We start from the raw sequence: 17712 nt of genomic DNA, 5'->3' as shown, positions 1-17712 counted from the left end.
TTCTATTATTTTTCGTTTCAACTTTCCCAAAAAATCCGCAGGAAAAATTTCATTTTGCTTTGAAGCAAAAGTTCTCGCTCATATACAATTTTATGTTTCAAAGTTTAATTTTTTCCTTTGATGAATCTTCGAGTAAAACATGAATTTGAAGCTAAATGTTGGCCAACCAACAGTATAGGATATAAATATTTTCTAATTGTAAGTGTGTGCTTCCTGAAGTAAATAAATCGCACTATTTGCTCGTTTATAGCTGCAGAATTATTTTCAGGTCGAATCGAGATCTCTTCGATTGTATAAGGCGGCGCATGCGTCGGCGGCGGAGCTAGATTTTGGTGCTCGCGGGGACTTACAGTCTCTCCTTGCCTGGCCGACTGTTCATCTCGCAGGTCGCAAGCCTCTGCCGACTTCGCCACAGGATACCAAAATATAAAAACCACTAGCTGGCTGATCGTGTCCGTGTGGATGTACAAGATATATTTCTGCTGAATAGGTGAGCATATCTTAATGTGTCAGTTCTTTGATTATTTTCAATACGTTTTAAATTTCACGTGTGCGTATATCAGGACAATGCAAGAGTAGCGGTCCAGCTCGCTAATGACGGCCTGTCGAGATAAAAACTAACGCGCTCCTTTAATGGTCAAACGAGGAAATTCCTTGGAGAATGAATTCTTATTAAAACTCTAATCAGTCAGACTGAGCAGCGAGCTTGCAGACTTTAACTTGTTTTTATCTCTATCTGTTGATAAGGCAGCATGCATATAATTTGTCATCAAGAAAAAAGTGGCATTACGGAGTCTTCGAATTCATTTTTCATCATCTGATTTAAATGTATATAAAAATAGTAAAGTGTATGTAAATTGAAAGTAATGTTGAATATCAAATAAAAACATATTTAAAAAAGAAAGGGGTTAAAGCGACAGTAAATTCAACTTTAAATAAGATTTTAAAAGCTGCTTTAACGTACCTACCTTATTAAAAACTGAACCGTCTTGATTATAGCCCAACTAATTTTCATTTTAATCAAATGTGGGTTAATAATACGTACGTTTCATTTCAACATTCAAAAAATATTCAACAAACTTAAGCACTTTATATGTTATTCCGATAATTTTGTAGTATTTAAAGTGCGTCAAGTAAATGTGGCCAAGTATTGTTGAGTTTTGAAAGAGATATATTTTTGTACTTGAATTAGTTTCTTTTAATATTTATAATCCTAAAGTCTGTATGTATATTAATTAAAATTTGCTGCTCTCTTGAAATACTCTCCCAAGAAACGAATCGATCTAGATCTAGTCCAGATATTTCCTTGCTTCCTCAGCAATCGGGGAGTCGCGACAACTTGTTGCAGATGGCGCGGAGCCTATTAACGAGAGCCGTATGTTCGCCCTCTCGAAGGTAAATCTGAGTGTCTGTCATTGAAAGACCCTCGAAATCGATTTTGGCGAAAAGTCTGCACCGAGGACAGAGAGAAAAGATGCAATCTACGTGCGCCGCTTTGTGCGTGTGTTCTCTCTCGCTCTCGCGGAGCCGCCGCGTGCACTCATTTTCCCTCCTGGCAGATTTTATCGATTCAACCAAGAGTGCAACTACACTCGTCTTTAGAACCTCTTTTGGCGAAGACCGCCAGCCCGTCCTACAGCACCACTCACGCGTGTGTATGCAAAACGAAAAACCAACCCTATTAGCGCCACCCTGACGTAAGGACCACCGCTGACGTCTCAGTGTCAGTCCAAGCTGGGAATTTGCGTCATTCATTTTCTGACGACTTTTCGAGACTGTTACGGTTTGAGCTGAATAGGAGAGTGTATAACATAAATATGACTTGATTTGGTCTATATCACGGATTTAAGATCAGCAAAAATTCTGCTGTGGTCTATCAATGCAGTTGTTCTGGAGTTGTGTTGACAGAAACATGACAGACGTCACAGCTATTGATTCCATAATATTCTACAGAAAGCTATGAAGCTCACGTACAATTTTTAATTTTTCAACGACCAATCAAAAGCGCAGGGAGTGAAGACCTGCATAAATAATTTTCTTTAGATTCCTCTATAAATTCATTTCTCTCTCCTGCAATGCCTATTTGTGGCACATTTTGCTTTTGGCTTTTATTCCCAGCAACAGCTGCGCATGTTATATTTTCCCTCGTAAAACTCAGCCCAGATTCATTTATTCATTTAGCGACAACTTTCGATTTGAGGAATGAGCGCGATTGGTATTGTTCATTCCAGTTCAGGTCACGTGTGCGGCTGGCGCAATTACTCATTTCAATTCAGCGGCCGCGCCTGTCCGCCCGCCCGCCCGGCCTGGCCGCCTGGCTCGGAATCAGCGCCCAGTGCCTTCGCCTTTATCAAGCAAGCACGTGTATTCATAAATATGCGATGCGCGCAGATCATTATTATGTCCAGGAGGATTCGCCGCCGCCGCCCGCCGGCCTCAACGGTCGCTGACCCCGTTTTCCACCATCAAACTCCATTAACACCGATATTTCGCCGCCTTTTCGCCAGAGAAAATCAATAGTATCTCTTTTATCAAAAAATCACAAAGTTATTCGGGGAAATCATGGATCAGATATTGAGTTCAGCTCATCTGATATTCAGTTCAGTGAGCCAATCATTCTCATTATGACTTATTCAATCACATGCAGTGCCGTCTGCTCAACAGCGCGAAAGTGCGTAAATAATTATTTAGCATTGAATAAATATACCTTAAAAAATGAATGAGTCGTCAAAATGCTTACCTTATATTTGAATCTTTCGGTTGGGATAAAGGAAACATGTTGTGTTGATGTCTGAAAATCACATAGTATTGGCCATAAAAGTCGGCCCCTTTAGCTGCTGGTCTAGGTGAGGCACCTGGCTCTCAGACGAACGACGCAAATATGCCAAAAATTGCGCATGCACGAATATATATGACCGTCGTAAAAGCTACCATTGCACGCGTATGCTGTAAAATTGTAAACAAATAACACGTGAGTTAGAGGAGGACGAAAACGAGGAAAACCATAAAAAGGGAAAACAGAGGCTATGTACAGTCTTTTTAGAAGTGAAATACCGTTTTTACTCTCATGCATGATCGCCACATTTTCTCCTAATTTGGAAATCGAGCTGTAGCAATAAGAGAATGACTACTGACAATGAGTGATACACGGAATTCCAGATTACTCATTTTGCTGAAAGTTTGATAAGATAAGAGACCTATCTATCAATCAAAGCATAATTTTTCTTGAGCTATGCCACTAAAATTACAGAATTTTACTCTCGACATCTTTACGATTTGCTTTTTGTTAGAATTTTTCATGTAACCTAATATGTGTATGAACAAGAATTTGAGTGCATATATTCAAACAAATACTGAAATAAATAAGGTTTTCTGGCCGACTGACTTTTCTCTGCGTTTCAAATTGAGTAATGTTTTTATTTCTTTTGGATGTTTAGGGAAACGTTAAGCCTGCTGATCTGGAATGAATACAATATTAAATTTGATTCTAATTTAAACTGTCCAAATAAAATTTATGTAATCCTCTCCGAAATATTATCGTCTCGTGCGGTTGAAGTCCCTTAAAAAAGTGAAAATTGCTGCCATTTTAAACTCTAATAAAATTAATGTATTTGTTGATTTGGTTCAACAATTTTACTTGAACAAATAAATGCTTCCTGACTTAATAAATATCAAACAATTATTGTTGCATTAATAAGTAGCTCATACCCAATCACATTTTTGAGAGCCGTTTTGGTAATGGAGATAATATGAAAATTTTCAATGACAGCTTGGGATTTTTCGCTCTGAGAATCGTAACCAAACGTCGGTATCCAGTTTGCTACTTGCCAACAATTGAATTCAGCAATCGCATATATACACCGCACCTCCAAATCCAATTTCCTTTTCTCGGCGGTCAATTTGGAGAGTTGCACGTTTCGCCTCGAGCGAATTCAGTTCAGATTTTATACACCATAGAACTAGAGAGAGCAGCTTAACTCGTTTCGCCCAATGGTTCGCTATAGGAATCTGCAGAGCATACAAATGTGTACGGAATAAATGGCTTCTCGCAGGTTGCATATATATGGTGCGTTAATCTCTGAAAATATGTACTATTTCATATCGAAGCATTTAATGCTGAGCCAATCTCACGTTTGACGAGTTTCACATAGGGAAACCTAGCCTATTTGGTGGATGGAATTCACAGTGACACCCAGAACAGAACAAATAAACAAGAAATGAATACTGCCGGTGAAATTCATTGTTTCTCTGGTAATACCGAATACAATTTGCGAGATATTGGAATGAAAAGTAGATATTTCTTTTTAGAGACAAAGGGACATAAAAACTCATTACGGAGAAAATATACGAGTCCATGGCACGCAAAAGTCTCTTGTTTGCTCTTCAGCGAAGAGAAAACCAATCAAGCAAATCATAAAATCAAACACGAGTAAAAAATTGTTGTGATTTCCTCCTTGCGAGACATTTCAGAATTTGTGATCCAATCACAAAAATGTCATTTTAATCATTAAATATCGATGAAATGAACCAGAATGAGAGAGTTAAAACAGCCCGGCTCATTGAAACTCCTGAAAATAGAGCGAGTCTATGTCGATATACTTTTTTAAAATCATGTAATTAATTTATCTTTTCTTTGAAAACTTTTTATTAGCAGATGAGTCTATAATATTTCCTGTATTGAAACCGTATTATATGTCACACTTTTTAATAGCGCATACACCAGAAAAACAAAGATTTAATACTAACAAAAATCGATGAAAAGAGAAAGTTTTTTCCAATCAAACTGCTGCAGCCTGTTTGGGTTAATTAAGGACTCGCCGTGAAACAAACGGTGGTGGCAAATCAAAGGAAAGTGGATTTAGTGGCAGACACTCGTGCTTCACCCTTTCATAACTTTATTTGCGTTCTGACGAGTATGAAGAAGTGCGGTCGTTTTGTTTATGAATATAATTTGGTGAGAGCAGCAAGGGAGATTGGTTTCGTCGGTCGGCATTCGTTTCGGCGAGTCAGTCGGTCGGTGGAGCTGGAGCGAATCTGACGTCACGTTGCCATAACGACGCTTAAAGTTCCTGTACCCCCGCCGTCCGCGTTACAACCCTCTCTCAGGCTACTTTCAGCCCCAAGCTCGCTCGCTCGCTCGCGCAGCCGCCCGCCCGCCGAGAACGAGAGGGCCAACTGTCTGAGCCGATTCCAATGTTTTCTTCTGAAGCCCAAATAGAATCACTTACCTTAATTGGGCGGAGAAGAACAAGAAGACACCTTTTGATCTCTTTTGACGGTAGTTACAGCCTAATTTGCAGAATTTAGACTGCTCATTTTGGCAATAATGTAGAGTCCTATTTTAACTTGTGACTCTTATATATGGTGCTTGGAAATACAAGACGCGCTGCGTTTTAAATTCATGTTTTTTGTTTCAAGTCATGTTATTTTAATTTCCTCGTAAACTTAATTTTTTGCCCAAGTCATACACAGATAATTTTTCCAATTATACTTACACAACAATCCATTAAAATTAATTTGAAAGATTTTAAGTCTGACCTAAAACCAATTTTCATGGTAAAATTTCCCGATAAAAACAGTCGACATTCACTCTCCGTTCGTCCCTAACTGGAAGAAATATTTTTATTTTGTATTTAAATCTTCAGCTAAGAATAGATAGCTAGTTATGCCTCTCATTTGCGATTCTAGCAGTTTCATTAGATGCAATTTGCCAATCGTCACTTGCTCCACAAAGGCAAAATATGTCACATCAAGCATCCTTTTGTCTTGATTTGAAAGTCACATTAGGCTTGCTGCTACGAATGGGATGGGAGGACAATTATCCGATTCAATTTACATCTCATGCATGAATTTAACACGATTTTCGTAGGACAATGGAAGCGAGGTGTTGACGCAGAAGTGCGGCGCGCGCCTGTCAGCTCAAGCGAGCGAAATCGCGCGCCTTGTTTGCGCCTAGATTTATTTCTATTGCATAGCTTATGGACCGTAGAGAAATCTATTGACCGTATGCGTTCGACATTCGAGAAGGAATTTATATTTTACGTAATACAACTGTTGAAATAGAAACATTATTTCAAAAATATTTTACAATCTGGTAGCTCCCAGAGGTAAACATTAGAAGGAATGAATGACATAAAATTGAATTTTTCAAAAGAAAATTGTGAAAAACCTTTTTGTGCTGTACAGTTCGCAGTTTTGGCCTCGCGGGCCTTGAATAAAATTCATAATACGTTATTACCTGAAGAGAATTACCTGAATCAATCAATGGTCGTTGAAAACCTTTAATCTTGGCAACCCGCTTCTTACAACCAATTTAACCTTAGCCAAAATTCTCAATACTTGCTTGCTTATTTTAATCTATATCTGTGGGTGAGCTTGAGCATTTAAGAAATTATCTACGCAGGAGAGCTAAGCCGAAATGACTAAACTGAACAACAAAAAATACTCGTAAAACATAAAATCACATACGCCTTGCACAACGAAAGAAACTGCACTGCAGAACAGTCATGGCAGGTAGCGAAATCGAAAAAAATCCATATATCATTAACTCTCTAAACAGGGAGATTCATTTAAAAGAAGTAATTGGTTGTAGTTCGTGGTTTTAAAACATGGTGTATGGATATGAATCCAAATTCCTAAAACCGAAAGCAGATAGAATGTAAAAATTTAAGGCCAAGAAAATTTGCTTTCAGATTATTTTACTAGCAAGTAAAGGTAAATCGAAAAATGCAACTCTCGGATATAATGATTACCTTTTTAATTATCTGAGTATTTATACTTTGTTTAAAAATTTACACATGACCCAACGGGCCCACAAAAAAGGCCAAGTTTGGCACCTGGACAAATCAGATTGGCCGGGTTCGTCTCCGAAGGCGAGTTCAGGGCGCCGGTCCTCACTACAATCTTGATCCCACGTAGTCACCACCCACCAGGAGGCCTTTTAGACTGATCAGGATGATGACCAGGGACCTTGACGTTTACTCAAAATTGACTTCACTGCCGGGTTTTTTGTTATAGCTGTTTATTCTCATCACAAATTAGTTCAAGTAGTAACATAGTCAGACAGTATGCAACTAAGATGAGAAAAAGCTTGCGTAAAACTGATAAATCAGACCGTATTCATCCCTATGCGCCCGTTGAAAAATCTTGTTATAAATCATTACATTGATTTGACCGCAGAATTAGGACACAGTAAAAACAATAAATTCTAAGTTTTGATTTAAAAAGAATGGAAAGTCTCAACTAGGTTGCCTTGACAAAAACTTAAATACCATATCCTGTATAATATTAATTTTTGCAGTGCAAAGTGGTATTAATTATTACAATCGATTTATGTAATCTTTTAAAGGATTTGATCATGGGTTTGTCAAAAAAAAATCCATCTTATCATACTCTCCTTACACACTTGTTGAAAGAGGCACGATTTTGATTTAGTTTTTGAAAAAGTAGTGTAAAAATAGAGCACTGGACCTGTTGAATGAGCTCAGCCTGCAAACCTGTTGCCCGGGTGGACTGGCGGGCGGCCGCCTAGCTGACAGCATAAAAAGGCTCTTTGCGGCAGCGAACTTTTCGCTCGACCTGCTGCACCTTTCAGTCACACCTTGCAGCTCAAAGGGACGAACCGTTCGCCTTTGTTTCTCACACCTGTGCTCCACGAGTTGTAGCTAAACGGGTGGAAAAGGGTATTTTTCCGAGAAGGAAAATGTGGTATCAAACTGAATGGAAAAAAGAGCCGCCGTGTTTGTCTTTATAAATCAAAATTTACGTTTCTAAAGCGTTGTTCAATAGAGCGAGCATGCAATCCGATTTCAATAAAGAGTTTAACGGGGAAAATTAAACGCCTTTTATATGAAAGATAAAAGGAGGAATCGGGTGTGGCTGCCAAATCTGAATTTCGTGTTTGACAAATCCCATGGTGGGCGACTAAACGCGAATGCAATATACATGTGTGTTTTTGTAATGAGATCGATATTACGGGAACAGTTTCTCTGGAGGATTCATTTTCAACGCATAACGGTAACAGAAAAATTATCTCAATTCTTTCATAAATTTAAAATCTTCAACTCGCTTAGCTTGATCACTCGCACTCGCACTCCAATTCATATTCTTGCATAAATGGCTTTCTCATTATTAGTGGTAAATTTAAATCGAAAAAATCAACAATGAGAGAGGGTATACAGATTCATTTGGAGAGTATTTAAAATATTACCCTGTTAATGCCTTTCATTATCCTTTGAGAATTCGCTTTTGAATTTAAAAGCTTAAACGAATTGATGAAATATCCCTCTAAACACAAACACAAAACATTATTTTATGGCTCAGCACGCAACCGCCATAGATGCAGTATTTTTTTAATTAGAGCACTTTTCATCGACCTAATAGGAACATGGGCGTTGTCGTGCTTCTAAAAAAGTGCCTTTTGCACGATTCATTACATTTTCCTGCGGTCGTAGACACAAATCTATATAATATTTCTATGCTACACCGCCGGCGGCCGCAAGAGCTGGAATGACTTTGCATCTCGATGCTGACCGAGCCTTGGCAAAGTTTTGAGCCGGTCGCCGGCTGCCTCGCAGTTATTACAAATGAGATTAAATCAGGAAGCTGGCTGGCTTGCTAGCGAGCGGCCGCCGGGGCCAGTGAACCTCATTTTTCGTCCAGTCCGCCGCCCGCGGCTTCCTCCACAGCTTCAGCCAAATATTTGATCGGCCACGATCGATCTATATCAAATTATTCGGTCGTAGTATAAAGAGATTGCACACCTACATATAGCGCTAGCAAAAACACGTCTCTTTTTGCAATTGGGGATGTTAACTAAGACGTTTCTAATTCTAGCTTTTTGGCTGTGGGCATTTGCTGGGCAGTTAATTTTTGAATTTTTCACCTTTCTTTAGCTAACATAGGGAATTAAAGAGAGCAGCACAGATTTCTCGCAATTAGTTCTCCCAGTTATCTAGTTAAGTAAAGTTTGAAGTTTTTCTTATATTTTTTAAACATTTTGGCCCATAGTTTATAGATTGGTGTTAGTTCTTGTTGAATTTACTCAAATGCAGCCAGGGATAAAATAATAATAAGCAAAAGCGACGATGGCTGCCGCAGAGGATGTGCCATGTTTGGCACCCATGTATATTTGCATGCGGTATACTACGTAGTGTAGCAGTGCCTGCCGCAGACAATGAGCAAATCCGCGGAGGACGCGCGTTTGGCTGAGAGGATCAAGCAAAGCAGGGGATTGAAGGGATTTCACTGAGACAAACCGATTCTCTCTCTCTCTCTCTCTCTCTCTCTCTCTCTCTCTCTCTCTCTCTCTCTCTCTCTCTCTCTCCTTTATCCCCTTGTTTCGAGTCGGAACGGATAAATGAATATTTTATTGCTGCGATTTGCATGGAAATCTCGTCCGATCAGCAGTGCATACACACACGCGCGCGCATAAATGTTCGAATCCATTACCCTTTTTACAATCTGTAATTTGCCTCTGCCAACGATTTTGTTTATTGACCTGGCAAACTGGGAAATGAAAACCCAGTGAGATAGGGTGCAATTCTATCTAATTTATTTGATGTGGCTGAGTTTCCAATCACGGCATTGAGCTCGTTACGCTGTGAATAATGCTCTAATGGAGCATAAATATTATATTTTCTAATTCACTTCAACAGTAACATTGTGACTGTTAATTCTTAGCTATGGAAAGTCATCAGCTGTTACAATTTAGTTATTAGTTCACATTCTGAAAAAAATATTTAGAACAAGAATCCCAATCGAAAGCTAAAATGTTTCGCTCTACTCTTTCCTTGGAAAAATCCTGATGCAAGAACGAGTGACAAAACTGCTCATCAGACTGACCATTCCCATTTTATGGCTCATTATTGCTCGCCCGCGCGTAATGAGTCTGCAGATGGCGATGCCCATAGCTCATTACCAGGCCTCTCTTCGTGTTCCTCCATTTGTACTGCTCAGGAGAAGGTGTTTCGCAATGACGCAGCATCCCGTATCCTGTCAACCTGCAGCCCGTGCTGCTGCTTTGGTGGATAATTATTACTCGCACGCCAAGGAGGCAGGCTAGCTACTTTTTGCCAAGTGCAACTGAACTCTCGCACACACATACACGCGACTTTGCAGATCAATAGAGCTCTCTCGCCGAGTGGAAACGCACCGACCGAAGAGGAGTCTTTCTCTCCCTTGAATCTTTCGCGACGCGACCCAGCATCCGCACCTGTGCAAATAACGCTCAAATTCCGATTCGGCTCGAAATCGCTTTAATTAGTTTTCAACTTGCGAAGGTATTAGCTAAGGAGGCGGATTTTGATGAGGGGAAGCCATATTGGGCGCACCAAAAGTTATCCTTTTGAAAGACCTCACAAGTGTGTAAATAAAATACTTGATCGTCGTGGAATTCAAACGAATCGTCTGTTATTAAATTAGCGCTGAAAAAAATGGATCAAATCAAACGGCAATATTTCCTATTACAATTTTAGCGCAGCCGCTGAGGTTGCAAATCAATTAAAAATTATCAAGAATGGCACACTCACTTTCGGATCATAGCTGAATAAATCAGAGATATATTTGTCATAATTTTATAAATAACACAGTTTACAGATAATTTTATTGATTTTTCTATGATAACCGTTTGAACTACTAATCTTTGGCACGGCTATTGCAATAAAATATGCTCTTTCCCTGCGTTTGCAATCTTTGTGGTTAAGATATGAATTTTTTCCACTTCCTAAGCTGCGATAGTAACCAAACTAGTTTGACAGAAGCGGCTAAGTCTGCTAAACCTATTTATGTAAACAAATGATATTATAGTTAACGATTTGTGGTACACGATTTGTGTTTAATAAAACTTGATGATTTCCCTTCGTGACTGAAAATCATGGAATTATTAGTTCAAATTTAGTTAAATAATGGATCACAGTTGGGGTTAATGCTCATGTACGCGCTTCCAGGAAATATATTCTAGAATTTAATAATGATTCTTTATTTTAGATTTTTATTGTCTCCAGAATTGTTTCTGATGTAGAACACGAATATGCCTTTCCCCCTAAGTGCGTGTATTTCAATTTTATTTTAATAAATGATTAGGCTAATAGACCAAATTGACACAAAAATGCCTAGAATCAAAAGTGGGCAATCCGCTCGATTTATCTCCGCACGTCTGCTTCTCGTTTTCCCCAGTGGCAGAGCTTTTAAGATAGATTGAAAGCGAGCGGCCAGGTATACGTAAACACCTTTGCACATGATCCTGCGGCGTGTGGTGGGAAATTGTTTGTGCTTGATACCGCACAAGTTTGCTCAATCGATCATTTTTGCCAATCTTGCAAATGCGATTCGCTCTTTATTTCATGCTCTTGAGTGAATTTCAGTGAGTTCATATATTTTTACAACTGCAAATATTTGATATTGATTCTCTTTCCTGGACATATTTATTAATCACCAAAAAATATTGAATGAATAAAATAATAAATTAATGTTTTTTTATAGTGTTGCATTGTTTGCTTCTAACTGACAATTAGGCGAAAACGCGTGAAATTTACATTTCGACTTGCAAATTTATAAATGCACGCCACGCCCTATACTATAGAAATCTTAACAACCTATAATTGAACATAATCTCAATTCGGGATTTTCGTCCATAAAAAATTATCGTAAAAAATACATAGTCATATTTTGAAAGATTTGACTTATTTGATTTTTTTTACTCAATTTAACAAAGCAAATTTCTGCATTTTGCGACGTGCTGGGGAAGAAATCAAGTAAATCATTGATGATATATAAGCACATATATTTCGAACCCTCTTCAAAGTTTGTGTTTTATAACGAGTTCAGGGGCGTTTACCAGAGTGTGGCGTTTTTTAGTGAATTATGCTGAATTTTGACGGAGGGAAAATATTTTTACTCCGGCGTCCGCAGCAGCAAGGAGGAAAAGACAAATTGCTTGAAGCTCGTGAAGGGAAATTGCTTCGCTTTGAAATGGAAATTCTGCAGCACCCCAGAATAGCGAAGGCAAACTTCCTTGCCTCTCTGCTCAGGCGAAATGTCCTTTTGCTCCGAAACTTTCCTGCTCGCTGCTCTCAATTATTTGCAAACAAGATGTAAGGGCATAATGAGTTATTCTCTTTGAGGCTTTTCGCTGGAAGTCAACGTGACGTGTGTGTCTCATAAAAGCTAACGCCAGAGGCAAATGCATTTGGAAGTCTATATCAGGACAAAGGAACTAGCGCACTCTCATCACATGAACCTAAATTGGAGAATGGATCAGGAATTCAATTGTGCTCTCGGTCTTTTTTGCAACCAAAATGTGAAAAAAGGTATCGCATTCAATTCTTCTCCAAGTATTTAACGTGTCGTCTCTAAGCTTGTAGCAATACTGAAACATCGATCGTTTTCAAAAACATAGTGTAAAATTGATAATTTTAACGCTGATCGGCTTTTTATCTAAAAATCTATAGACGTTATTTACGTTATTGGATATAACGAAAGAAAACCTTTTTATCGAAAGTATTTTAATTGGTAAATAGTGAAGTGTCTTAACCAGAGATGTGGCGTCAAGAAATCGCAATTCGTCAAATAATCGAATGTTATCATTATCTTTCAAGGTAATTTTTTAATATTTACTTGAATTGAATCACACTTGTTCTCTACCGAACTGGGTTCCGTCTTTCTTTATGACTAAACTCTGGCATTATCAAGACAAAGAGGCTAAAAAGATAAGATGAAGTGGGCAGATATACAAATTACCATGATTTCATACATTCAAGTGGCGGCTTTTGACACATTACTGAAGAAAATTTCGTGCCAATTGTCACAATCTTTTACATACATAGTTTCTCAACAGAACAAATAATGACACATCTTTGAACGCATTTGCACACCACATGATTTCATTTTCTACCTACGAAACGAAGATTGCAAACAAGCCAGTTTCGAATTCAGTGTTTGGTTTATATCTCTCGCATGTCCACAGCGAATTAAGTTTGGCGCAGTGTGCGTGTTGCTGATTAAGCTTTGGTTTCAACTTTTCCGCGGTTGTGCTTTCGCGACACACAGCACATGCAGACCCAAATCGTGCTGCTAGCGCGCACAAGTAATTAGCGACACATACAGCGACTGTGGAGCGCGAATGCGTCGGTCCTCGCTCTGCTGTGTGTACCTTTTCATTAGTACCACGTATACACGCGCAATTCTCGCCACTCATTAACACGCAACACCCAGTGCAACAGTCATGTCGTTGTACACCTTATTACAAATGCTCCGATTTCGTCACAGCTTCGTGCTATTTTTAGCCTTTGCTCTATGGAAAATATTTTTCTCTTTCTCCATACGCAGGAAATATTGGGAATAGTGGGAAATATTTTCAAGGTGGGCTTGCTCGCTTTTAATAGCATCAGTAAGATTTATTGAGCCTACAGAGTTGTGTTCATTCCAAAACGAATGCTGGTTCTTCATGTCAACCCTACAAATTTTCGGTCACGGGCAATCCTTCATGTCCGGTACCAAATCAAAGAAATTAGTCTTTCTCGGATTTGCATATGGTCTTATATTGATTTTGTCAATTATGACCGTGTTGCAGATGGCACGATGAGTGTGACGCTTACGGTGCCCGGCGGCGCAGCGGCGTGCGGCAGCGCCGAGATGACACACGAGGAGCGCGTGGCCGCGTTCAAGAGCGACCCTCAGCTGATGGAAGCCGCGTCCAAGTTCGTTGCCGACGTGCTTGAGAAGGCCAAAGAGGAGGCCACCAGGAGGGCGCACCAAGCAAAGGTATAACCGACTTTCATAGACACCCCTCGGCGCTCCTCTTCAACACCATACACTTGACACACCCTGGGGGGGCGTTGGACATAATTTTTTGCACCCTTTTTTGCGGACAATAACCACCAGAGCAATTTTTACCATTTCATGATTTATATCCACTAAGTGATAAATTTAGCAAAAGAAAAGTTTTGTAAAAATTAATCAGAGAAGAAATTTGAAAATTTACAGTTGTTCCATTCATTCCTCTCACAGCAATGCTCTAACACCTAAAATGTATGTAATGAAAAGCAAGATCACACATATTCAACACAGCATTTATTCGCCCTAAAAAAAAGCTTTTTTAAATCAGCCGATTAAAAAAATCAGCTCGATTTATTTTTTAGGATCCTATTAAAATTAAAATCAGTCATTTATTATTTACATGAATAGAATTGGATTTACCTGATTTCATTTTCAAAACATACTGAAAACCAAGTCTTACAAATCTACACGAGAGCTGTAAAAAGCAGACGAAAGAACGACTTCATTGAAAGGGGCGCGTATATAGAGAAATAGTCGAGACACATATCGAGTGAGGGCAATTCGATTTGCATCAAATTACTAGCAATTGGAGCAGAATTGCTGTGAGAGACAAGCATGCTGCTGGCTAGTGGATGATGAGCTCGCTGGAGCAGCCGAGAGGGATTATTGATTCGACTCTTTGGCTTCGTCCCCCGTGTGTGTATATGTGCACTTTTCAGTGGCCAGCTTGCCCTTGCTCCCCCTCGCACGGGCACAATATCGAGCTGTACGTGCATATACATACAGCTTTCACCCCACTATACATAATCTATATACCGATGCAAAAGGCGCACACACGTGTTGGTCCAATTTGCATTTAAATCAGTTGCACCATACGTTAGAAAAATTGATTTGAATTTTTCAACAAACTGTCATTTCAGATTGCATTATACTACATTACTTTTTAAATAATTCCAAAGTTTAATTTTAACTTACACAAATTGTTATCTTATTTATTTACTCTGGTAACCATTAACGGAATATGATATTTCTATACATAATTGGTTTATTAAGGTCGAAATGTAGAGCAATCTAAAGCTTTGCAACATTAATTAACAGACAGGGCCTCGGTCATCCATAACTAATAATATTACTCTCAAATCTATCATACGACTAAAATATCTAATTAAAGAACAAGTAAATAGCCATAAGAGCTGAAAATGTGTCCCAAACCAGCATTTTAGCAGGAACATCAGACCTAAAGATCATAAAAATAAATTGCATAACAGAAGCTATGTATTCCCTTTCGCTATATAGTCTAATTTTATGTTCAAAACAAGTCGATATTTCAATCGATTCAGCTATATCACTTATAATTCAGCATGGTTTTATATCAGCTGTCGACTATCATCTAGAGAGTTAAGTAAAGTCAAAATCAACTTAAATTCTCTAGTATTCCTCTCACTAACACATACACTTTGTATACACAAGTTGTAAAAGCTTTTCGCACTACCACCTGACCATCCTTTTTTGATTTTTCAGGTGGAGCGGCAAGAGATGGAAAGTGGTGGTAAGTTGGAATGCGAGGCCCAGCGTACTCAGCGACTAATCGCGTGAATTGGGGATTTCAGGTTCACGGCGAGTGAAGCGGACAGGGCCGTGGCACACGAGAGCAAGAGGCTTCGTCGCCAGACTATTCGCGGCTATCTGCGGCTGCAACTCAGCCACCGACGTCAAAGCATAAGCTGGCCCTCCGCTGTCAACCCAGCGAGACAATAACCTGTCTAAAATCGCGACCAAGCCTCAAACCTCCCTCGCGAATTCATCGTATCAACGCACGTTTCATATCCTCCGGAATGTTACCCAAATAACCGCGGAGACCTCGGAAATCCTGGTATCACGAAATTGCTTTCCAGCTGGATGTGAGGGCAATTTTGCCTCCATTTAGCCAGAGTGTTTCACGGTTTCTGCCAATATGAATGGTCGCGAATAATTTTTCGATAGCTGGTAGGACCGATCACCTGTTACCAACGTACATCAAGCAAGCAAAAGCGCCAGTACTTAAAATGAGGAAACTTCACGAAGAAAATACCATACTAGGGCAGCACATTTAATAAGCTTGTTTTAAAATATACACGCTTCTGCGTGACTCGGATCTTCAAAAAGATCCTTCAGCCCTTCTTCGTGGGAAATGTGACAGTTGTGCCCCAGGCAGCCAGAGGAGAAGTGGTCAAGAAGAGCGGTTTGAAAAAAGAAGCTGCGAAGAGTGGCGGCTGCTGTCTTTAGCCGATTTTTTTCTGGGTGCCAGCGGTGCTAGTGTTGCAGCTTGAAGAAGTGTGTAGCTCATGCGAGGTGACAAAAACGTGTTACCCTACTATGGACTATGCTGAGTGTACCGCGGTTGATCGTAGAAAGTAAATTTTTCGCCTGTCACTTTTCACTCAAACCCTTATATACCTGTGGTGAAATGTCGTATGTGATACCAAAAATAATCAAAATGCACTTGACCGTGCGCAAATATATAGACGGAAAACAATGTGTTGATGGTTTCCTATGTATCTGAGCGGAGAGATGAAGTTCGGGATTGATTTGATCAGAATAATGAAATTATAATATGATATCAAACATTGATTCAAGTAATTATAGAGAAAATTAACCCAGTGGGTTTCTGCAGGCAGGGTTTCAGAAAATGTGGTCCAATTCACAAGATGAGATTGCGTTATGAAGGACTTAAGTTTCAATCAACAGAATCGTAAGCTCAAAAGACACTGTTAAGCAATTTATTCGCGTCGTTAAGACTTTTAAATTATACAATGTACCCCAAACGATGCATGTCTACTTTTTTATTTGTTCATGTTGCTATTGTAATAACTTCTCTCGTTCGGACCAGATCGACTTTAGTTGTTGGAAAAATATTATGGCTGTCACAATAACCTTTTGTAAATATATTTTTCTAAATGTCGAGCGTGAAAAAACACACGTTTAGCCGATCGATCCTACTTACGATGTTGTTGCTCTTGTTGTTAATGAGTAGAGTAATTTATGGAGAAAAAGATTGTATAATATAAATAGCAGAAAAAAATAATTATTATGTTCAGTGTAAGTTGCTGTGTATCCTTGAGGTGGAATGCATTATAACAAAGATGAGTAATTATATCTTAAATTTTGCTGCCATTAATGGTGAAATATACACACTGCGCAATTCATTAATTGATATCAAGATGGAATAAATCGATTAATTCAAACAAAAAAAGAATAAATGTTGAATATATACAAGGGAAAGAATGGTTTATGTTCAATTTATGTCGTTGAACCTCCACACTCCACAACATCCAGTAGAACAGATTTTAAAAACGTAACCTTTCGTACTTTTTTTTACAGAACTCAACATTTGATATAGCTACAAGGAAATTTTATTAGGATTTAAAGATGCAGAGTATATTGAATTTTGCAACATTGCGACTCCAAGCAGGTTAATGTTTTAAGGCTCTCCAATATTTCCAGTCCTAAAAATGCACATTAGTTTAAATTGTTCTTGCTCTTACTCTCAGAGGCTAATCTCATGCATGAGAATACATATTATATAGCCTCTGAAAATAAATTAAATATGAACCGTGCTTTTGAACAAATTGCATTAACAACAGCAAACCCAAAGCGATCGACCCTCTCCTGGCGAAGCTTCAATCTTAACATGTTCAGGTTAAGACTATTTTAAAGGAAACATCCGTTGCTATGTTAAATCTGTATATTCCGATACATATGTATTAGGAGCACATATCTTAATTCCAAAACTTGAAAAATCCGGCATATCGAGCGGGGGAGAAAAAGTAAACTAAATTATAATATTTAAAAGATATTCGAATGAATACAATATCTCGCTATATTCATATAATTTTAAATTTAACAATGATAAACCAGCCCGTTGGCTCGCATTGTTAAGACATTCTCAGGAGTGTC

General features: G+C 38.8%; 1 protein-coding gene across 1 annotated transcript; it reads left to right on the top strand.

The window, feature by feature from the left end:
* Positions 1 to 339: 339 nt before the first annotated feature.
* On the top strand, positions 340 to 17042 carry LOC135936246 (uncharacterized). The gene is made up of 4 exons (XM_065479001.1): positions 340 to 490; positions 13571 to 13761; positions 15298 to 15325; positions 15387 to 17042. Exons 2-4 carry the CDS (start codon positions 13579 to 13581, stop codon positions 15497 to 15499), a joined length of 324 nt encoding a protein of 107 aa, XP_065335073.1. The 5' UTR covers positions 340 to 490; positions 13571 to 13578; the 3' UTR covers positions 15500 to 17042.
* The last annotated feature ends 670 nt before the right edge of the window (positions 17043 to 17712 follow it).

The sequence above is a fragment of the Cloeon dipterum genome, chromosome 2 (genome assembly GCF_949628265.1).
Source record: "Cloeon dipterum chromosome 2, ieCloDipt1.1, whole genome shotgun sequence".
NCBI lineage: Eukaryota > Metazoa > Arthropoda > Insecta > Ephemeroptera > Baetidae > Cloeon > Cloeon dipterum.
This window is presented reverse-complemented; position numbering and strand designations above follow the sequence as displayed.